This window comes from Pyrgilauda ruficollis, unplaced genomic scaffold, assembly GCF_017590135.1.
Source record: "Pyrgilauda ruficollis isolate IOZ18807 unplaced genomic scaffold, ASM1759013v1 scaffold57, whole genome shotgun sequence".
NCBI classification, from domain to species: domain Eukaryota; kingdom Metazoa; phylum Chordata; class Aves; order Passeriformes; family Passeridae; genus Pyrgilauda; species Pyrgilauda ruficollis.
In genome coordinates this window covers 1343480-1360776 of record NW_024527377.1, presented here as the reverse complement: position 1 = coordinate 1360776, position 17297 = coordinate 1343480, and the positions used below count along the sequence as shown (strand labels likewise).

Sequence of the window (17297 nt, the reverse complement as noted above, 5' to 3'; positions counted from 1 at the left end):
TTTCATATTCTTGGCATATATTTACTTAAGACTATTTTGGGAAGATGTACCACAGAGTGAATTCTTGAAACCTATCACTTCTCAATGAATGGTTCTTTTCCTTCTACAACTTTAAGCACAAAACTGAGGTCATCTGAAGGTGGGAACCTGTGTAAGAACAGCAAAATTATTTTGGAAGATAAACAAAACCTAAGTCAGGCAATTCAAACCAACTTGTTTAGCAGGAGAGTATGACACCAAGAAACTGAGACTGGCCCATGAAAGCAAACATTCCTTACCTCTTGCTCACTATGGAATTCTTAATTTCCTTCAATAGTAGGCAAAGAATTTAACAAGTCAGACTCCGTATTAGGCAAGTGATGACCAAGACAATTAACATTAACTAGAAAAAGTCATTGTGCCCTCTTGAAATTAACAAATCAATATTTTATCATCATTTTGATCCATTCAAGGGAAAAAAATTAAACTGATCATTTAATACCTTTTGTAAGTTATTTAGGGGAAATCTTCCTGTATAATTTAAGATGCAGATTGCAATAAAATATATAATTCATTAGAAATTGGTTCTGCATATTTCCTACATTCTTTTTTATTGCAACTTATCTGTGTCTTACTGACATATTTTCCCTTAGGTAGCAAGTGTCTGAGTACAATAAGGTAGCTGAGGTCACCCCTAGTTTCCTGAAAAAATACCACCTTCCTGAAAATTTCCTGAAAGGTCCACCACTAATTTCCTTTACTGAACACTTACACTGCACTTCATGCATTACTTCTGTCTAAAAAGGTCATAATAAACTCTGGACTTCCACGAACTCGCTCAGTATAAATTGTTTTAAAGAAATCCAGCACAGCCTTTTTAACCTAAGCACTACCTGGTGGTACAATCAAGATAGTAAGTAATACGTTTAATGCTCGTGATTTAGAACTGAAAAGCTTTATTTCAAAGTACCCAACACCAGCAAGCGCCCCCCACATCCCTCTTCTCTGACGGACACGGTAACCGGGCTCGGGACCTCAGGTCTGTTCGGGATGGAACGGAGCCCTGGAGATGCCGCAGCCCGACCCATCGGCCAGGGCCGGGTCACCTGGAGCAGGTGACACAGGAACGTGTCCAGGGCGGGTTTGAAAGCTGCCAGAGGAAGACTCCACGCCCTCCCTGGGCAGCCCGTTCCAGTGCTTTGCAACCCACAACGTAAAGTTCTTTCTCGTGTGGAGGTGCAATTTTCTGTGTTTTAGTTTGCGGCGAGTGCTCCTCGTCCTGTCACTGCAAAGGCCCTGGCACCAGTCTCTCGGCACCCGCCTCGGGGATACCTATACGCATTAATTGCAGGGAGAACCACAAACACTGCGGAGCAGCACAAAGCCCTCGGAAATATCATCTCCCGACCCCGCAGTGGCACTTATCAGGCGAGAACTCTGCCCAGCCAGTGCCCCGCGAGGAGCCGGCGCTCAGCACCCGGGCACAGGAGGGGCCGGCACCGCCATGCCGGCGACCCCTCATGGCAGTGTCCTGGCTCCCGCCTCACGGCTGCAACCGAGCGGGACTGCGCCGCGCCCCTCAAACGGACCCCTCCATGGGGAGAGCGCCAGCCCCCAGGGGACCAGGAGCAGACCCGGGAACGAGGACCGGGACGAAACACATCCGCCCACGACTCCCGGGGCGGGCGGGCGGGCGGGCGAGAGCGCTCACTGCCCTCAGCCGCCCCCTCCCCTCAGAGCGCACTCGCGGCCCCGCCCGGGCACCGCGCACGCGCCGTCGGCTCCCGCGGCGTCCCCCTCCCCGCGGTGGGGCCGGGGCGGTGACGTCAGCAGCGGCGGCCATTACACGGTGCGGAGCGAGGAGCGGCAGAGCTGCCGCAGCCGGAGTGCCCCGGGCCGCCCTCTCCCCGCGCCCGCCCGCCCGCCCTGACGCGTCGCGGCCGCCGCCGTCGCTGTGGGGAGCGCGGATCGCAGGGGCCCGCGGGGCGGTGCGGCAGCAGCAGCCGGTGAGGAGGAGGAGGAGGAGGGGGAGAGCGGGATGGAGGAGAAGGTCTTCACCAAGGAGCTCGACCAGTGGGTGGAGCAGCTCAACGAGTGCAAGCAGCTGTCCGAGGGGCAGGTGAAGAGCCTCTGCGAGAAGGTGAGAAGCGAGGGGCTGCAGGGAGGCGGCGGGGCCGGGCAGGGAGCTGCTGGCGGGGGCGGTGCCGCTGAGCCGCGCGGGCGCGGGGCCTCGGGCGGGCCGGGGGCTTGGCGCGCGCCTCCTAAAATGGCGCCGCGGCCGCGATGGATCCTCGGCAGAGACCCCCGAGAGACCCCCCCCCGGTTAAAATGTTAAATCAAATCCCCAAAGCGTGAGTTACTATAATGAAAAGAAAAGCTTATGGTAGGCGCTTGGAAATTACACGCGGCAAAGAGCTGCTGCTTTGATTTATTTCTTGTATTTTTCGTGATATGAATAAGCGCAGACACGTTTATAACTAATTGGAGGGTAAATTAGCTTTGGGGTTTTGGTTTCTCTCAATAAGGTTCTGGGTTTCACGAAATTCACAGAATAAGCCTTCGAGATCCTGTGTAGCTCCATATTTTTACGGTGATGGTTTGAGACGTGGATGTTACAGGGCAGTGTGTTGATTGAGACACTCATAGCTTAGAAAGGTTGTAAAGCCAACCTAGGACAGGTTGTGTTTTGGAAATTCAGGAAAATTTTGTTCTAATAGCATCCAGAGGCGTTTTCCAGTTGAATTCTAATTCTGGATGTAACTTCGTAGCTGAGGGTTGATGGTGGTGATTTGTTGGTTGGATTTTTGTTTTTGGTTTTTTTTTTTTTAATTTCTGGTGGTTTTATGTATTTCTAGACTGAAAGATGGAATATTTGTGAATTTTTTGGGAACTGGATATTAAGGAATGCTTGAAGTTATGGATGTACTGGCTTCTAAAGAAGCCTATTGCCACAGAAAATACCCAGAATTTTTTAAAATTGGAATAATGCTTTCAAAGACTACATCAGGTTGTTTTGGAAGCAATTTTTTTTGAGAGGACTGCCTGTGAACTTAATGAAGAACTTGCAGTGATTTTGGCCAGACTGGCTCTTGCTCCATTACAGATTTTAGTTCACTTGTGTTCCAGCAACTCAACAGTGTTTCCGTTTGATCCCGGCTGTGTGTTTTAAAGGCTGTTGCAAGCAAGTGGCAGTGTCACCGCCTGGCTATTTCCATGTGCCTCTCCAATGACGGCGGTCCAGCTTCTTCCTTGTCTTGCCTTATGTGAGAGGCAAGCATTTCACTTGCCATCTTTTATGGACTGATGGGTACTGAGTCCTGAATCCCACAGGAGTCCGTGCATATGGCCCCATTTTATGGGGCTTTATGGTAACTTGCAGGACCATGAGGGATGTATAATGTACAAAAAACTCTCAATGTGCTGGGGGTTTTGGTTCAGTGAGAAGCAGGCATGCCACTAGAAATTCCTCACAGAAGATACAGTCCCAGTCATCAGTGTTGCACAAGATGACATTTTCATTTTTTCTCAGTGAAGAATAGAAATGAGCTGTATTTATGGATAAATGTGTAATGCTCATCACCAAGATAATGGTAAAGGAAAAAAGAAAAGAAAACTGTGTCTGACTACCATGTGTTGAGATGAGAGGCCATGAGAATGTAGAAGAGAAATCTGCCAGTCCCAATATTATTTAGCAGCCGCCTTCATGTGGGCTGGGTTGGCTCTGGGGGAGCTCTGGGAGGGGTGACAGTTCTCTCTGTGTGCCAGGTGTGTGGTCAGCACTGTGCAGAGTTCAGCCACAGGGCTGCTGATGTTAGGGAAAGTTGATTTGTTGCTGATAATTACAGGTGGATTTACTTGGGCTTTCTGCTAAGAGTAGTTAAGTTTCTTCATGGTTGCTGATGGAAGGAGTTGGAAGTAGGCTCTTGAACTCTGAGTTTTCCATCTTCTTGTCTCTGCCGTGTTCATGGAAGTGGGGTGAGAGCTCCATTCTGCACCTTTGTGCTGAGGGACAGCACTTGCTTGAATGTGTTTCTGTGTTCCCAGCAGTGACTTTCAGAAACCTCACTGGGTTGTTCTTTGTTTGGACTGTTTAAGTAGTTTTGTGGATGTAATCACATCAAAAGGCTGTTTTTCCATGAATAGCTTGAGGACAGTGTCAAATGCAGCTATTGTTCCAAAGGACAGATAAAGACCCTACTAGGTATAAACTGTTGTTCTTCACCACATTGAATTGCAGCTAGGGCAAATTAAAATAAACAATTAATAAAAAATTCAGGGCTTTTCCTGATAACACCGTTTGATTGGATGAGCTCCCTGACGAGTATTTCTTGATCTGCTGGGGCTTCATGTGTGCAGACTGGTGCCTGTCAAATAAGAATAAGCCTAAGGGCTCTCTTGTGTTTCAGTATTGATACCTGAAGAACTTAACAGCTTTTTTCGAACGTGATAATTGTGTGGCCATTTGTGCATCCCAGTTACTTTCCTGGTGTGTCTTTCTCTGAGTTTGGTTACCTGGGTGATGGTGATGGTGGGAACTGGGCAGAAACATCTTCGAAGTCTAGAAGTAATTTGTAACCATGAATAATACATTAGACTTTCACAGATTATTTGAAATACTCAACCTCTGAGTGGCAGTTAAATTATTCTAGGCTTAATACTTGCTGTGTGTTTAATGCTACATCAGTTGAGTGACCGATTGTGCTTTGCTTCAGCATTTGAGAAGTGCAAGTTCTAAAGAAGCGGTCAAAATATACCCAGTGCAGTTACTGTTACATGTCAGCAGTGTTTGTCCTGTTAGTGCTGAATTGTTTATTGGCAGAGGTGAAAGGAAGTCCTTTATTGCCAGGTGAGAGTTTTTCCACTGGCCATTTTGAATGAAAGGATGCTGGTTTAGTTTCTTTCCCATACATTGTGACGGTGGAGGGAAATGGTCTTGTCTCCTCTGTGTATAGATGCCCTTTGTCACAGGAACTGGGGGTGTGGCACATGGCTCAGGAAGGTGGGATGACAGTCTAAAATTGCACAAAGGAATGAGGTGAATTTTTGGATAGTTTGCTTTGGTTATTGCAGAAAGTATCTAGTGCAGGTGCAGGCAGAGGTGTCAGAGCCACTCCCTCAAAAACACTACTCCGTGATTTAGTGAGTTTGAGTGTGGCATCTGCAGTTTTTGGAGAGAGGGAAGACTATTTGGTCATAAATACTGTGTAAAGTGTTTCAGGGTTCTTGAATTGCTAGTGAAATACCTTTGAATAGATAGTGCTGCTAGCCAAAATACTTTAAACTAAGTGAAGGGCTGATACTGGTAAAGGCATTCAAGAAACCTTGATTCAGGATTTGACTCCTGCAGTTTTTGATCTGTAACAATGATGTTGGTCGCATTTGCTTTTTGATTTGTCACCATTGGTAATTTTTGTAGTGTAAATGTGTTTCTGGGCCATACTGTTTTCTGGTATGTATCTTGTTCATGGTGTATTTTTCTAATTTTTTTTCTTGTAGAATTTTCATTTTAACATCTGATCTTCCAAGTTAGATGTTCTGTATCCAAAGCTTACCCACTGCAGCTGTGTGAGTTACGCATACTCACTTAGCTTATGTTGAGTGACTTAATTCTGAGAGGACATTTCTGATGAAGCTTTCTCTTGGGTCAAAAAATGCCTGTGCAATCAAAGTTCAGTTCCTGTAATACATCAAACTTAACATGTTCTGTGGATCTCACTCCTGTGTTTTAAGCTGAGCTGTCTGTCCAACCTCCTTTTCAGACAGAGGCACATGTCCCCTTCCGCTTCCTCCACTCTGTTCTGTTCAGGAGTTCCCTTTCTTAGCTGATTATTTTGGCCAGAAGTGGATGTTTTAAACTGTTTCCAGCTGCATTTGCAAGGGCTTTTCCATTAGCTAGCTTTTGCATTCCCATATCCATCATGTATAACTAACTATTCTTCAGACTAAGATGATTGTGAAAATTAATGTTCCTGTCTGAACTTGCTGTAAATCAGCCAAGAAACCTGCCCCAACAGAATTCCCAGGTAGTGAGAGTATGGTGTGCCCTGTGTGGTGGGCTGTGCATTGGGCAGGTTCTGTGTTCCTCTGCCCCTGGCAGAAGAGGAATGTGCAGTGTTGCAGTTCTGCCTTGCCACTGTGCTGGCTTCTGGATTCTAGCAAGGGAACGCTGCTGCCAGTGGCGGGAGGGCCCCTCAGCAGCTGTTCAGGGGCTCTGGGGGACCAGAGGGTGGGTTAGGGCTCCTTTGCTGCTTTGCTGAACATACCTAGGGATCAAGTCGTTGATGGGGCCATGTAGTTACACCTGTCTCTGAAGAGTTACAAGTGTAGTGTACAAAGCCTTTTGTAACATTTAAATGACTGTGTTTTAGATTATTCTTGAAGACTTAAAGAAAATCGTTTGTTGCCCAGTGTTCTGATTTGTTGTGGGTGTTTTGGTTTTTGTTTTTTTTTTTTTTTTTTTGTGGTGGTTTGGGGTTTTTTTGTTTGTTTTTTGTTATGGTTGAAAATGAAAAATGGAAATTGTCTCTTTCCACAGAAGGCATTTGAAGAGTCAACCTTGCCAGCCTTCTCACCTTGTCTAGATTCACATGCAACATCTTGATGCGCATATAAAAATTTAGTCTTGAATGTGCCAGTGATTGTACCATCAACAGCTTTCTGGGTTTGGTTTTTTTTTTCAATTCTAGTAAATTCTGTAAAAATTGAGTTGTGCTAGCAGTGAGATGTTTGGCTTTGGTCTTTTGCTTTTTAGTTGCAATATTAGTTGTGATCAAGTAGGAGTGGAAGATACTTGTGTTGTTCTGGGCATGGTTTAAGCTAACAGCAGGAAGCACTCCTAAGTCAGATCAAGTTCCTGCTTGAGTTCTGCTAGGTTGAGGCTGAAGACATGGATGAGGCTGCAAGACTGATGTCCTCTTCCACATCTACCTGTGCTGAGGCTGTTGCTGCCTCAGATGTGATGACAGTGCTGCTGTGTGATCGCTTCTGAGCCATTTCCAGTTACTCACCTGGGTTGCCTTGCCCAGCACAAAACCCAAACCTGTCTGGCTGTGTCTGGCCTCATACAGCAAATCTTTGTGAGGGGAATCACAGGGGCAAGGATTGAATTTTCGTTCTTGCTTAGGGACCCTTGAACACTACAATGTATTCAGTAATGCTGTTGTTAAGTTCTTTTCTTTCAGGTAGTATATATTAAGCTGGAAAAAGTTTATTCCTAACTAAAGAATGAATACTAGAGCTGAGTTACTCAGTAGGTCTCCATTATTTCTGCTGAATATTTTGAACATGCCTTCCAGTACAGGTGTTTCTGGTTGGTTCTAAACTCTTTCTTGAGGTTTGATATGCCGTCCTCCAACTGGTGTTCTGACCTGTAGCATGACTGTGCCAAGCTGTGTTGGAGTTACTGGAACAAAAGGGTTGAGAACTTTCTGAGTTCATTGCATGAAGCTAGACTTGTTGATATCAGGCACAACTAGTTTGGGAATAGGTTTAGTGTATTTCTTTTTTAAAAAACGTGAATGATTCAAAATGAATACAGCTTGTTCTACAGGGAGGACTGAAAAACATCCCTGTAAGTGGTCAGCTTCCTGCCTTGCTGTCATTGCTGTGTTGCTTGGAGCTCCCACGAGGCAAGGAAGGCATAAGGGTTCCTGAGATATTTGACTTGTTATGTTCTTTTTAAAGAAGTTTTTCCTAGATAATTTTTCTTCGGTTTAAAGATACTAAGGTCTTTTGTATGAATGAAAATAATGACGCGGAGTTCTTTCAGAAGACCCTCTTCCAGTCCTCACTGCTCTTGTCAACTACTGATGGATTAACAGCCTTTCCCCTTCTTCCAGATTTGTCTCTGAGGGGAAGAACATTTAACAGTTACTCTGAGTGTGTAAGGCTACTGAACTTTTCAAATGGAAATGTTGAGGGGACTATGAAGGTTTCTGATGGTGTCAGCCTTTTGTGATACAAAGGAAGGGAGAGTTACTTGTCACAAGTTTGCTGCTTGCATGCTTTCTTGTAGGCCTTCTAGAATTTCCAGGCAATAAAGGAAAGCGGTGGTCTTATTTTAATCTTACTGCAGTTCTGGCGTTGGGGTTGCTCTTTCGGTTGGCTAATATCTTCTATTTAAACTGGTTTCTCTTCTCACCGAACAGAAGAGATTAGAAATGAAGGTGTAGGTGCTAGTCACAAATCCAGAGAGAAAGCAGATCCGTCAACTTCTGTCCTGACAAAAGAGTATTTTGCTGCTCAGTATTTCTTTGTGGATGGAAATCTTGGTTTTACTTTGGAATACTAAATAATTAAATGTCAGTGGGGAGCTTTGTGTTTTAATTTTGTTCCTACTTACACATTCACACTGAACTCCTTAGTGTATTGTGAAGTTCAGCATAAATCAGTTTCCCACTTGTGTTATGTGTAATCTGACTGCCATGCCTCCTTCACAGAAGGGTGTTATTGGAGGCTTCATTTATCTAGTTTCGTTTAAAATGTCAGTGAATTAAAACACCTTTTGCTTTAAAAAATAAGCCCATCTTTTGTCTGAACCTGCTCTCTTTCCTCTCCTTGTAAGGAGTGGGGAAATCTTTAAATTGAAAAGCATTGACTCTGCAGAAGATTTGCTGACTGTATGGATGACGTTGCTTGGAACTGGACCCTTTTCCAGGTCATGATGTTTGAACAGCTAAAACCAGTATCCATCCCAATTAGCTGATCATTGTGCCTTTAGTCACATCCTGTGCACCTTGGTGACAGGAAATTATGGGTGTGGTTGAAGTCTTCAATCTCATCAAAATATCTTTATGGTAACTACAAATAACTATTTCTTGGTCACAGTGGATGCTTCTCATTACACACTTTACTAGACAGCACGGTGGGCTGCAGGTGTGAATTCTGGTCTGCCAAGAATGACACGTTACCATCTGCAACCATGACTTTGGGGCTGTGTTGTCTAATCAAAGTTATGGTTGTATTTTCTTTACTGAGTTAGTAGTGGTAATTTTTTGATGACTGGTTCATAGTGCTGATTCAAGCATTGATTTGCAATTCTACACAAACAACAGTGATGTTTACTGTTTGGTTTGGGTCTTGTTATTTTCTTTTATGTTTTTCATTAAAAAAAGAGTTTTTCATGGTAGATAATTGGGCTGACTTGTCAGAGCTCATGCTAGAATGTAGGGACCTAAGAAGGGGTTGGAGTAATTAAGAAATATCTGGTATATTCTGTAAACACAGAGGAATTTGGGTACAGATTAATTCAGAGGATTTTGTAGAAATGGACCACTGGAAATTATTTCTGTGAGACAAGACTAATGATGTACATTGCTTGTGAGGGAAACTTGCGTATCCTCAGCACAGAGTGAGTTGAGGAAGTAAAATAGATGGATTATGGCTTTTATGGCACTCAACTCTGAGCCTTAATTTGTGCCATATAGGATAAAAACATATGGAGGGAGCAGGGGAAATAAGAGCTACATCTGCATACAACCCATGCATGTCATTAAATAAACTGAGGATCTGAAAATCATATGGTAGTGACTTTAATGGTCATATTTTCAAAATTCTTATCCATGGCAGTTCATGCCCTTGGATCTTGTACGGTCTTAAAACAATGAAGCTGATCTTTGTGTTTTAAGATCAGCATCTTGCTGAGATGTGCTTTGTAAACAGCCACCAAAGCAGCTTGGTGCTGTTCAGCTGGGCCTTGAGATGATGTGCAGCAAACCAGGAATAGTTTAATTCTTAAGTACTAGGTTGAGTTTTTATGCAGTGCTACTCTTCCTATAATAAAGTGAAAATTGGTTGTTTACTTGTGTGTATAAACCAGTATTAGTTTTATTCTTGTTATATTTTGGGATTGTACAAGTTTTCTCTTTGCAGAGAAATGACTGAGTAAGCCAGTATGAAGTCTGAATGAATTCCAGTCACTATGACTAAGCTGAAATGTATTTGATACTTACTGCTTATTGTTTGAACTTTGAGATTGTTCTGAGTAAAATATGTGACTTTCCACCTCAGCAGTAGTGTTTATGACAGCATTGCACTTGGTTCTTCTTCTCTTCTTGTGTAACTGTCTCACAGTTGTGTCTTTTTTTTTCTTTGACTTCATTGGTAATTGGCTGTAAAATTAGCATTTATCAGCTAGAAGTAACATGTTCTTTGCGGTGTTGTTCTGTATGTGTTTGCATTTTATTTTGAAATCTGAGAGTGTAGTGCTGAAAAAATAATTCGTCTGTTTCAGAGGCAGGGTTTTACAACTGTAATATGGTAGGTTGTTGATAACAAAGTTTTTGTTTAAGTATCCTGCATCACAGGTGTTTGACTTGTGGTGGTATTCTACTATGTAAAAAAAGATTAATTAAGTGTTGAAGGTGTAGAGAAGTTCAGGGCTGTCTTAATAGTAGGAATTGTTGAGAACTGAAAAAAGACCTACAAAAGAATTAATAGGTGCTTGAGAAAATCTGTTCATGGATTTTATTGTTGTTTGTCCTGATGATAGGCAGTGAAGCCGGGATGTTTCAAATGTCATGTTGATGTCAAAATACTGCATTGTTGCACTATTATCCTTTGTGGCAATAGGTCCTGGGGTGTTTGAAGTTCAGAGGGTGATGTGTGTTTGTCTTTCCTAGTTCTCCTCTGTCAGATGGTTGGATCAAGGAGTTTTCTGCCTTCTGCTGAAGAGTGCTCTCCTGCTTCCTCTCCCTGAGGAAGTGTAGGAGAGCTGTTGATGGGAAGTCCATTTGTTGGAGAGGAGGATGGGTAGGAGGAGGCAGTTGTGTGATGTGGCCAGTGAGCAGCACCTTCAAGACTCAATAAAAAGAGGGAGTGGAACCAGGTGGAGTTGCTGTGTGTGATGCAGTACAAGGTCAGGGGCACAGATACTGCAAGAGTAGTATTAGTGATCACTTGCCATTGTGAAATTGTAGTATTAAATGTATTGTTGTCTTACCAACTTGTGTTTGTATTGTGTTATGGTATATTAAAAGTCCTTTTTTTTTTCCTTTTACCTTTTTATAGGAATTAGTTTATTACAAAAGTTGGGGTATAGTAGACTGCTTGTTGGTGGCTTGCTTTCAGGATTTTTTTTTCTACCTTCAGCTTTGCTGAAGCTCTTTTATAGAGCCGAGTGTTTAAGCACTTGAGTATGTGCCACTTGTAATACCGTGGGACATAAGACTGTAAATGAGCTAAACAGCTCATAGCACACTGTTGCATGGAACTGTTTTTAAAACATGGAAATGTTGGAATCCCTGTACCAGCATTCCTCCACTGCAGGATTTAAACAGAGGTTGCTGTTTTGCGAATTGACCTGGAACAGTCTTTTTCCATCAGAGTAGCTGTCTGACTTCTCTATGTGTTTGGTCATGAGCATATCTGAGCAATTTAATATTTCAGAAACTGAGGAAGCGACAACTCAGTTGCTGAGAACTCGGCCATTCTCAGCACAAACGCTGCATACCTTTGATGAAAAATGAATGCTGCATTCATTGTGCAGTGCTTCAAGTGTGTTAAGAAAATCCAGTGGTAGAAACATTCTCATTAAAGATGAGACATATAAAAATCACAATTGCTTTAGATAGAGAACATCACAAATGCTTACAGCACTTCAATATAAAAAATATTGAAGTGCTGTAAGCATGTGTGATGTTGTCTATCTAAAGTAGAATTAAGCTGGCTAATGCTTCTGAATGTAAGAGAGTATTAGAAGAGGCTCAGGCTGTTAGAACACCTTCAAAACATCCGGTGAGTGTCACTGCTTAAAAATTAACTCGAGTCAGGCTATCTTAAAATACATCTGCACTTTAAGCATTGACCACAAGCCAGGAATGACCTATCTTTAGTACTGGGCACAGTGCAAGTGGAAACTGTCATGTGAGACTGACTTTTGATGTAAATATGTCTGCAGAGTGGCATCTAAAGCTTTGTGTTGTGCAGGGTGCTTAGCCATGCTGTATTTTTGCATTTCTTTGCAGTGAAACATTGAATTTAATGAATTTCCATCATTAAACCTGGGTGTTGCTTCTGTTTGAAGTGGTGACCATGGTGGTCAGCCAGGATGATGTGTGGGACAGTGACACCACTTCGGGTGGGAGTGTCAGCCACTTTATTGTAGACAACTTGGGTCATAGAATAGAATATGATTTTTATATATTTTCTTGTAATTGAGTTAATGAGGTAAAAAAGGATCCTTTTTAAATGGGAGCATTGACTCTTGAAAACCAGGGAAATCTTAGTAGATGGTAACTAGTAAACTTGTTACTATTTATATTTCTAATAGCTTCTTGATTTAGCAAATCATTGTGGCATGTGTCTGGTGACTGTTTTGAGAACAAACTGTAACCACTGTCTTGCATTATTTCACAATTACCTTTCTGGTGCTATATTTAGCGTATGCTTCTTCTTACAAATTGCCTTTGTCTACAACTTTTATGTACACAATTTTTTGGGAAAAAATGGTGATGACAAACATCTTAGCCAGCTTTGGTTTATGAAGACACAACTTGATGTTATTAGTCTGTGTTTAATCATAAAACTTGTTGAGAGAACTTGAGCAAGTAATGGCGTGCTCTGTAATTGCTGGTACCTGTGGATGTTTGTTCTCATTCGGCTTCATGCAGGACCCCCTGTCTTTGCAGGTGGGTTGTAGATGTTTGTACAGGTGAGTGCCAAGGTATTGGTAGTGTTTTAACTGTGTCTGAGTTTAGGCTTTTGGAAGTAAGATGTTGGCAGGATTTTTACATTGCATTTTTCAAAATTCTTAAAAACTTTTAAAGTTCCAGTAGTGATGTTCATTGTTCTGTGCTTCACAGAACCATTTTTGTAGAAAGTCTGAAGTTTTGCTTCCTCAAGGAGGAAAAGCAGCCATGCAACTACTAATTACTAATACAAGGTTTCATAAAGTGAAATGCTGTTTTAATTGCATTTAAGTAAAGATAAACTCCCTCAAGTGCTTCAGGGAAGGAAGAGACAAGAGCTCTTGAAGAGAGCAGGTAGCAGAGTTGGAAGTGGTACATGCTTTGAATAAAACAGCTCTCCATAGACAAACTCACAATTTATGTGCTTTTTTGCTTTACAGGCTAAAGAAATTTTGACAAAAGAATCCAACGTACAAGAAGTGCGATGTCCAGTCACAGTCTGTGGAGATGTCCATGGACAATTTCACGACCTCATGGAACTTTTCAGAATTGGAGGCAAATCACCAGACACAAACTATTTGTTTATGGGGGACTATGTTGACAGAGGATATTATTCAGTTGAAACAGTCACATTGCTTGTAGCTCTTAAGGTAACTTTCTTCTCAGCTTTACAGTCTTGTATAAAATATATCATTACTACCCTGACTACACTTAATATCTACTATGTTTTTTACTGCATTGGTATTAGAGCTACTGAAACTGACTTCTTGGCTTTCTTAGTTTTCTAAGTCACTTGTTAAAAAATCATAGAAATACTCAGGTGTAACTCTGAGCTTTATCTAAAATGAGTTCATTTTTTCTTGCCTGAGTAGCAATCTTTAAGAATTTGCTTGGAGCGATCAGCTTTATGCATAGGTGTATTGAAGTCCGCTAGTAATAATAAATACATCTTGTAATTTATCTCAGAAGTAATTGGCAATTGATTATTGGAATAAATGAGTCCTTTTTTTCCCTTAAAGATTATATAATAATCTTCAGAATGGTTTGGTTTTAGTTGCTTTATTGACGTGTGGCAGGGATTGAGGAGTGCAAATTCTGTTCTGGGTAAGAGTTGCTCGTTGATGTGCTGAAATAAACTCTTCTGTTTAGGTCCGTTACCGTGAACGTATCACAATTCTTCGAGGGAACCATGAAAGCAGGCAAATCACACAAGTTTATGGTTTCTATGATGAATGTTTAAGGAAATATGGAAATGCAAATGTTTGGAAGTACTTTACAGACCTTTTTGATTACCTGCCTCTAACTGCCTTGGTGGATGGCCAGGTATGTTGACATTTGACAAAGTTGAATGTTTTTGATTGTAAAGGGAGTTCTTAACATTGCATTCTGTCAGTTCTCATCTTGAAAGGAATCTCATGCAGATTTTCTCATAATTTGTTCTAAACTGTTCTAACTACACTGATTAATGCAAGTAAACTTCATGTTTCTTAACTCTTGCAGATTTTTTGTCTACATGGTGGCCTCTCTCCATCTATAGATACACTGGATCACATCAGAGCACTTGATCGCTTGCAGGAAGTTCCCCATGAGGTACTGAAAAATAATTTACTGAGCCACTGAAATTGATGATTCAGCATGTATTGGGGGTTAAGCTTGCAGGCTGAACATGAAATTCAAATCAACTTAGCAATAAAGGGCCTGTTGTCTTCCTGTTCTTGATTTTTTTAAAGGAAAAATTAGGGGCATGTCCTTGCTTAAAGAAAGAAACATATTAAGTCTCAAAGAGTTGTGCAGGGGTGGTGCAAGTACAAGCATTTTTGAGTTTTGTTTGCTTTTGGTTCTTTGCACTTCACCTCTAAACATCATCTACATCTCTTACAGGGTCCAATGTGTGACTTGCTATGGTCAGATCCAGATGATCGCGGTGGCTGGGGAATTTCTCCTCGAGGTGCAGGTTACACGTTTGGACAGGATATTTCAGAAACCTTTAACCATGCTAATGGCCTTACGTTGGTTTCAAGAGCTCATCAGTTGGTAATGGAGGTGAGCAGGACATCCTTTGTGTTCAGGCTTTGGATTCTGTCCTTGGTCCATTTATTCCATGCTCTGTGTGTCAGAGATGTGCATATGCTACTGTGATAGGTGATGATCCAGTTAAGAGAATTCCAGAAACGTGACCTTGGCGGTATTCACATGCTACTGAAGGAATTTGACAGTGGAGTAACCTTTTTTTGGCCTTGTTTTCCTGAAAATTGACAGTTATATCTCAAACCAGGCTTTGGTACTAGATGCGATATTGCATTTCTGTGTAGATAAAAAGGTTTTTAAATATGTGTGTCTTGGAAAAAAAGTGTAATTTTTATTTTTAGCTTGGATGTGTGTGCTTATGTTCTTGGTCTCTAGTTGTTCTTAGCAGTTAAGATTTTTAAATGTATGTTTGGACTCTGGTTTTGGTGGTCACAGTTGAAGGTTTGGGGTTGATCGTGTACTTCAGAATTGCCATTTTAACTATTTAATGCTAGTGCAATGGAGAAATAGTTCTAGGTGGTTTTGTTTGGTTGGTTGGTTTTTTTTAATATCTAGCTCATATTTGCTAGTAGGAAGTAACCTATGAAGGCCAAAATTCCTTTTTACCCTTTTTCTCTCCAGAAGAGAAAGAAGATACAGCCTTAAGCTTATTTAAAGTAACCCTACAAATGCCACTTAGGGCTGTGCACATTAAAAGGTTGGTTTGTAGTCAGGTGGTTACATGGGGTACATTAACTTGGTTGTCTGAATTATTTTTTCTTTTCTCTCCAGGGGTACAACTGGTGCCATGATCGGAATGTAGTAACAATTTTCAGTGCTCCAAACTATTGTTACCGTTGTGGCAACCAGGCTGCAATTATGGAACTTGATGACACTCTAAAATACTCCTTGTAAGTATATTTAAAAATGAGAATTATGTTGCCTGTGATTTGAAGATCTCATTTAATTATGTTAAAGTATGGGGTTTTTTCCCCCTCTCTAAGCTTTTGGGAGGTGGAGTGAGTGTTGGGTTAGTCTCATTTAAAGTCCTGGAGTCAAGCCTCTGGAACAGCTGCTGTTGAGATCTTCTCTGTCAGATTAAAGTGAGACTCCTCAATTTTGTTTTGTGTAACTATCTGGATTTTAATGACTTACTGTGTAGGGATGTGATTTGAGAGCAGGAGTAGTCTGTGACATCTAAGGTAATGCCTTCTTGTCGGTCTTGGACAGGAGACTTTTTGAACCTTTGAATTCTTCAGGTCTTGGGTGTCAGGTCTTTAAATGAGATTTCTAATTAACTACTGCAGCTGCAACTTCACTGGTAAATGAAGCAAAAGCACTGTGCATACTGCCCTCTTTGATAATAAGTTGAGACTTTTAACTTTCTGATAGATAAGAATGTTCAACCTCTTAAAGCTAAAATTAATTTCTCTCCAGACCTTCATGGTAAGAGGAATTTAAAATGTGATGGTTAAAAGTACATACTAACAGGAGTGGAAGAGCTAGAACACTTGTTCTAGAAAACTTAACTTTGTTGATAAAACTTGCAGAGACTCACTTGTGTTAAACAAACCACTGCTCCTGTAACTCGTGGTTAGAACGTACCTGAATGTAAGCTGAGCTCTGGTGTTTTCATTGATGTCTCTGCTCTTCAGTTTGCAGTTTGACCCGGCACCGCGTAGAGGTGAACCGCATGTTACTCGTCGCACCCCAGACTACTTCCTGTAAAGAGATTTTAGACCTGTACAGTATTGCCATGAACCATATGTTGACCTAAAGAAAATGGGAAGAGCAACAGTAACTCCAAAGTGTCAGAAAATATTTAACATTCAAACTTTGTTTTCACATGGACCAAAAGACGTGCCATATTCAATACAAAGCCTCTTGTCATCAACAACTGTGACCACTTTAGAATGAACCAGTTCATTGCATGCTGAAGCAACATTGTTGGTCAAGAAACCAGTTTCTGGCATAGCGCTATTTGTAGTTACTTTTGCTTTCTCTGAGAGACTGCAAATAATAAGATGTAGACATTAACACCTCGTGAATACATTTAACTTTCCATTTAGCTATAGCTTTATTCAGCATGACTGTAGATAAGGGTAGCAGCAAACAATCATTGAAGCTTAAAGAACATTTTTAAAATAAGTACCAAGGCCTCATATTTGTTCTGAAACTGTTTGTTTGTTTTATTTTCAGGGAATACTGTTTAATTTAATTGTATTGATTTTTTTTTTTTTTGTCTGCACTCAGTCTTTTCCACTCTGCCCTACCATATTGTCCCTTGTAATTGTCCAAGGATAGTGAATTACTTTGAACAGAACTGTTTTTTTCTGTAAAACAATGTTACTGCAGGACAGAGCTGCAGTGTTTTTCATAATAAACTTGTGAACTAAGTATGGAAAAATGTCAAAATTCTAATTGCATCTCAGGTCAACTGTGGTTTAATAAACTAACATGTAGCTGGATGGGTTTTATAAACTTGCATAGAAATTTCCACCTTATAAATAACTAAAATTGAGGTGATTTGGAGTGTGCTGGAAAACTCTGACCTTCTGAATCCTGTTCCAGGAAGGTGCCTGGGCCTGTGTCTCACAGCTGAGAACAGCTTGCTGGTTACTCACATGTTGCTGTTTCCCTCTTGGTGCTCTACTGAAATACTCAGAAATGGAAGAATATAAATTC

General features: G+C 41.4%; 1 protein-coding gene across 1 annotated transcript; it reads left to right on the top strand.

The window, feature by feature from the left end:
- Positions 1-1803: 1803 nt before the first annotated feature.
- On the top strand, positions 1804-17019 carry PPP2CA (protein phosphatase 2 catalytic subunit alpha). The gene is made up of 7 exons (XM_041481856.1): positions 1804-2119; positions 13046-13255; positions 13755-13928; positions 14106-14195; positions 14487-14648; positions 15405-15523; positions 16268-17019. Exons 1-7 carry the CDS (start codon positions 2018-2020, stop codon positions 16338-16340), a joined length of 930 nt encoding a protein of 309 aa, XP_041337790.1. The 5' UTR covers positions 1804-2017; the 3' UTR covers positions 16341-17019.
- Positions 17020-17297: the final 278 nt, after the last annotated feature.

What these genes read in the sequence shown, in the direction of transcription:
- PPP2CA (XM_041481856.1), top strand. Translation starts at nt 2,018, where the DNA reads ATGGAGGAGAAGGTCTTCACCAAGGAGCTCGACCAGTGGGTGGAGCAG. An exon ending in CTCATCAGTTGGTAATGGAG is followed by an intron (nt 14,649 to 15,404) that starts GTGAGCAGGACA and finishes TTTTCTCTCCAG; the next exon opens with GGGTACAACTGGTGCCATGA. An exon ending in GACACTCTAAAATACTCCTT is followed by an intron (nt 15,524 to 16,267) that starts GTAAGTATATTT and finishes TCTGCTCTTCAG; the next exon opens with TTTGCAGTTTGACCCGGCAC.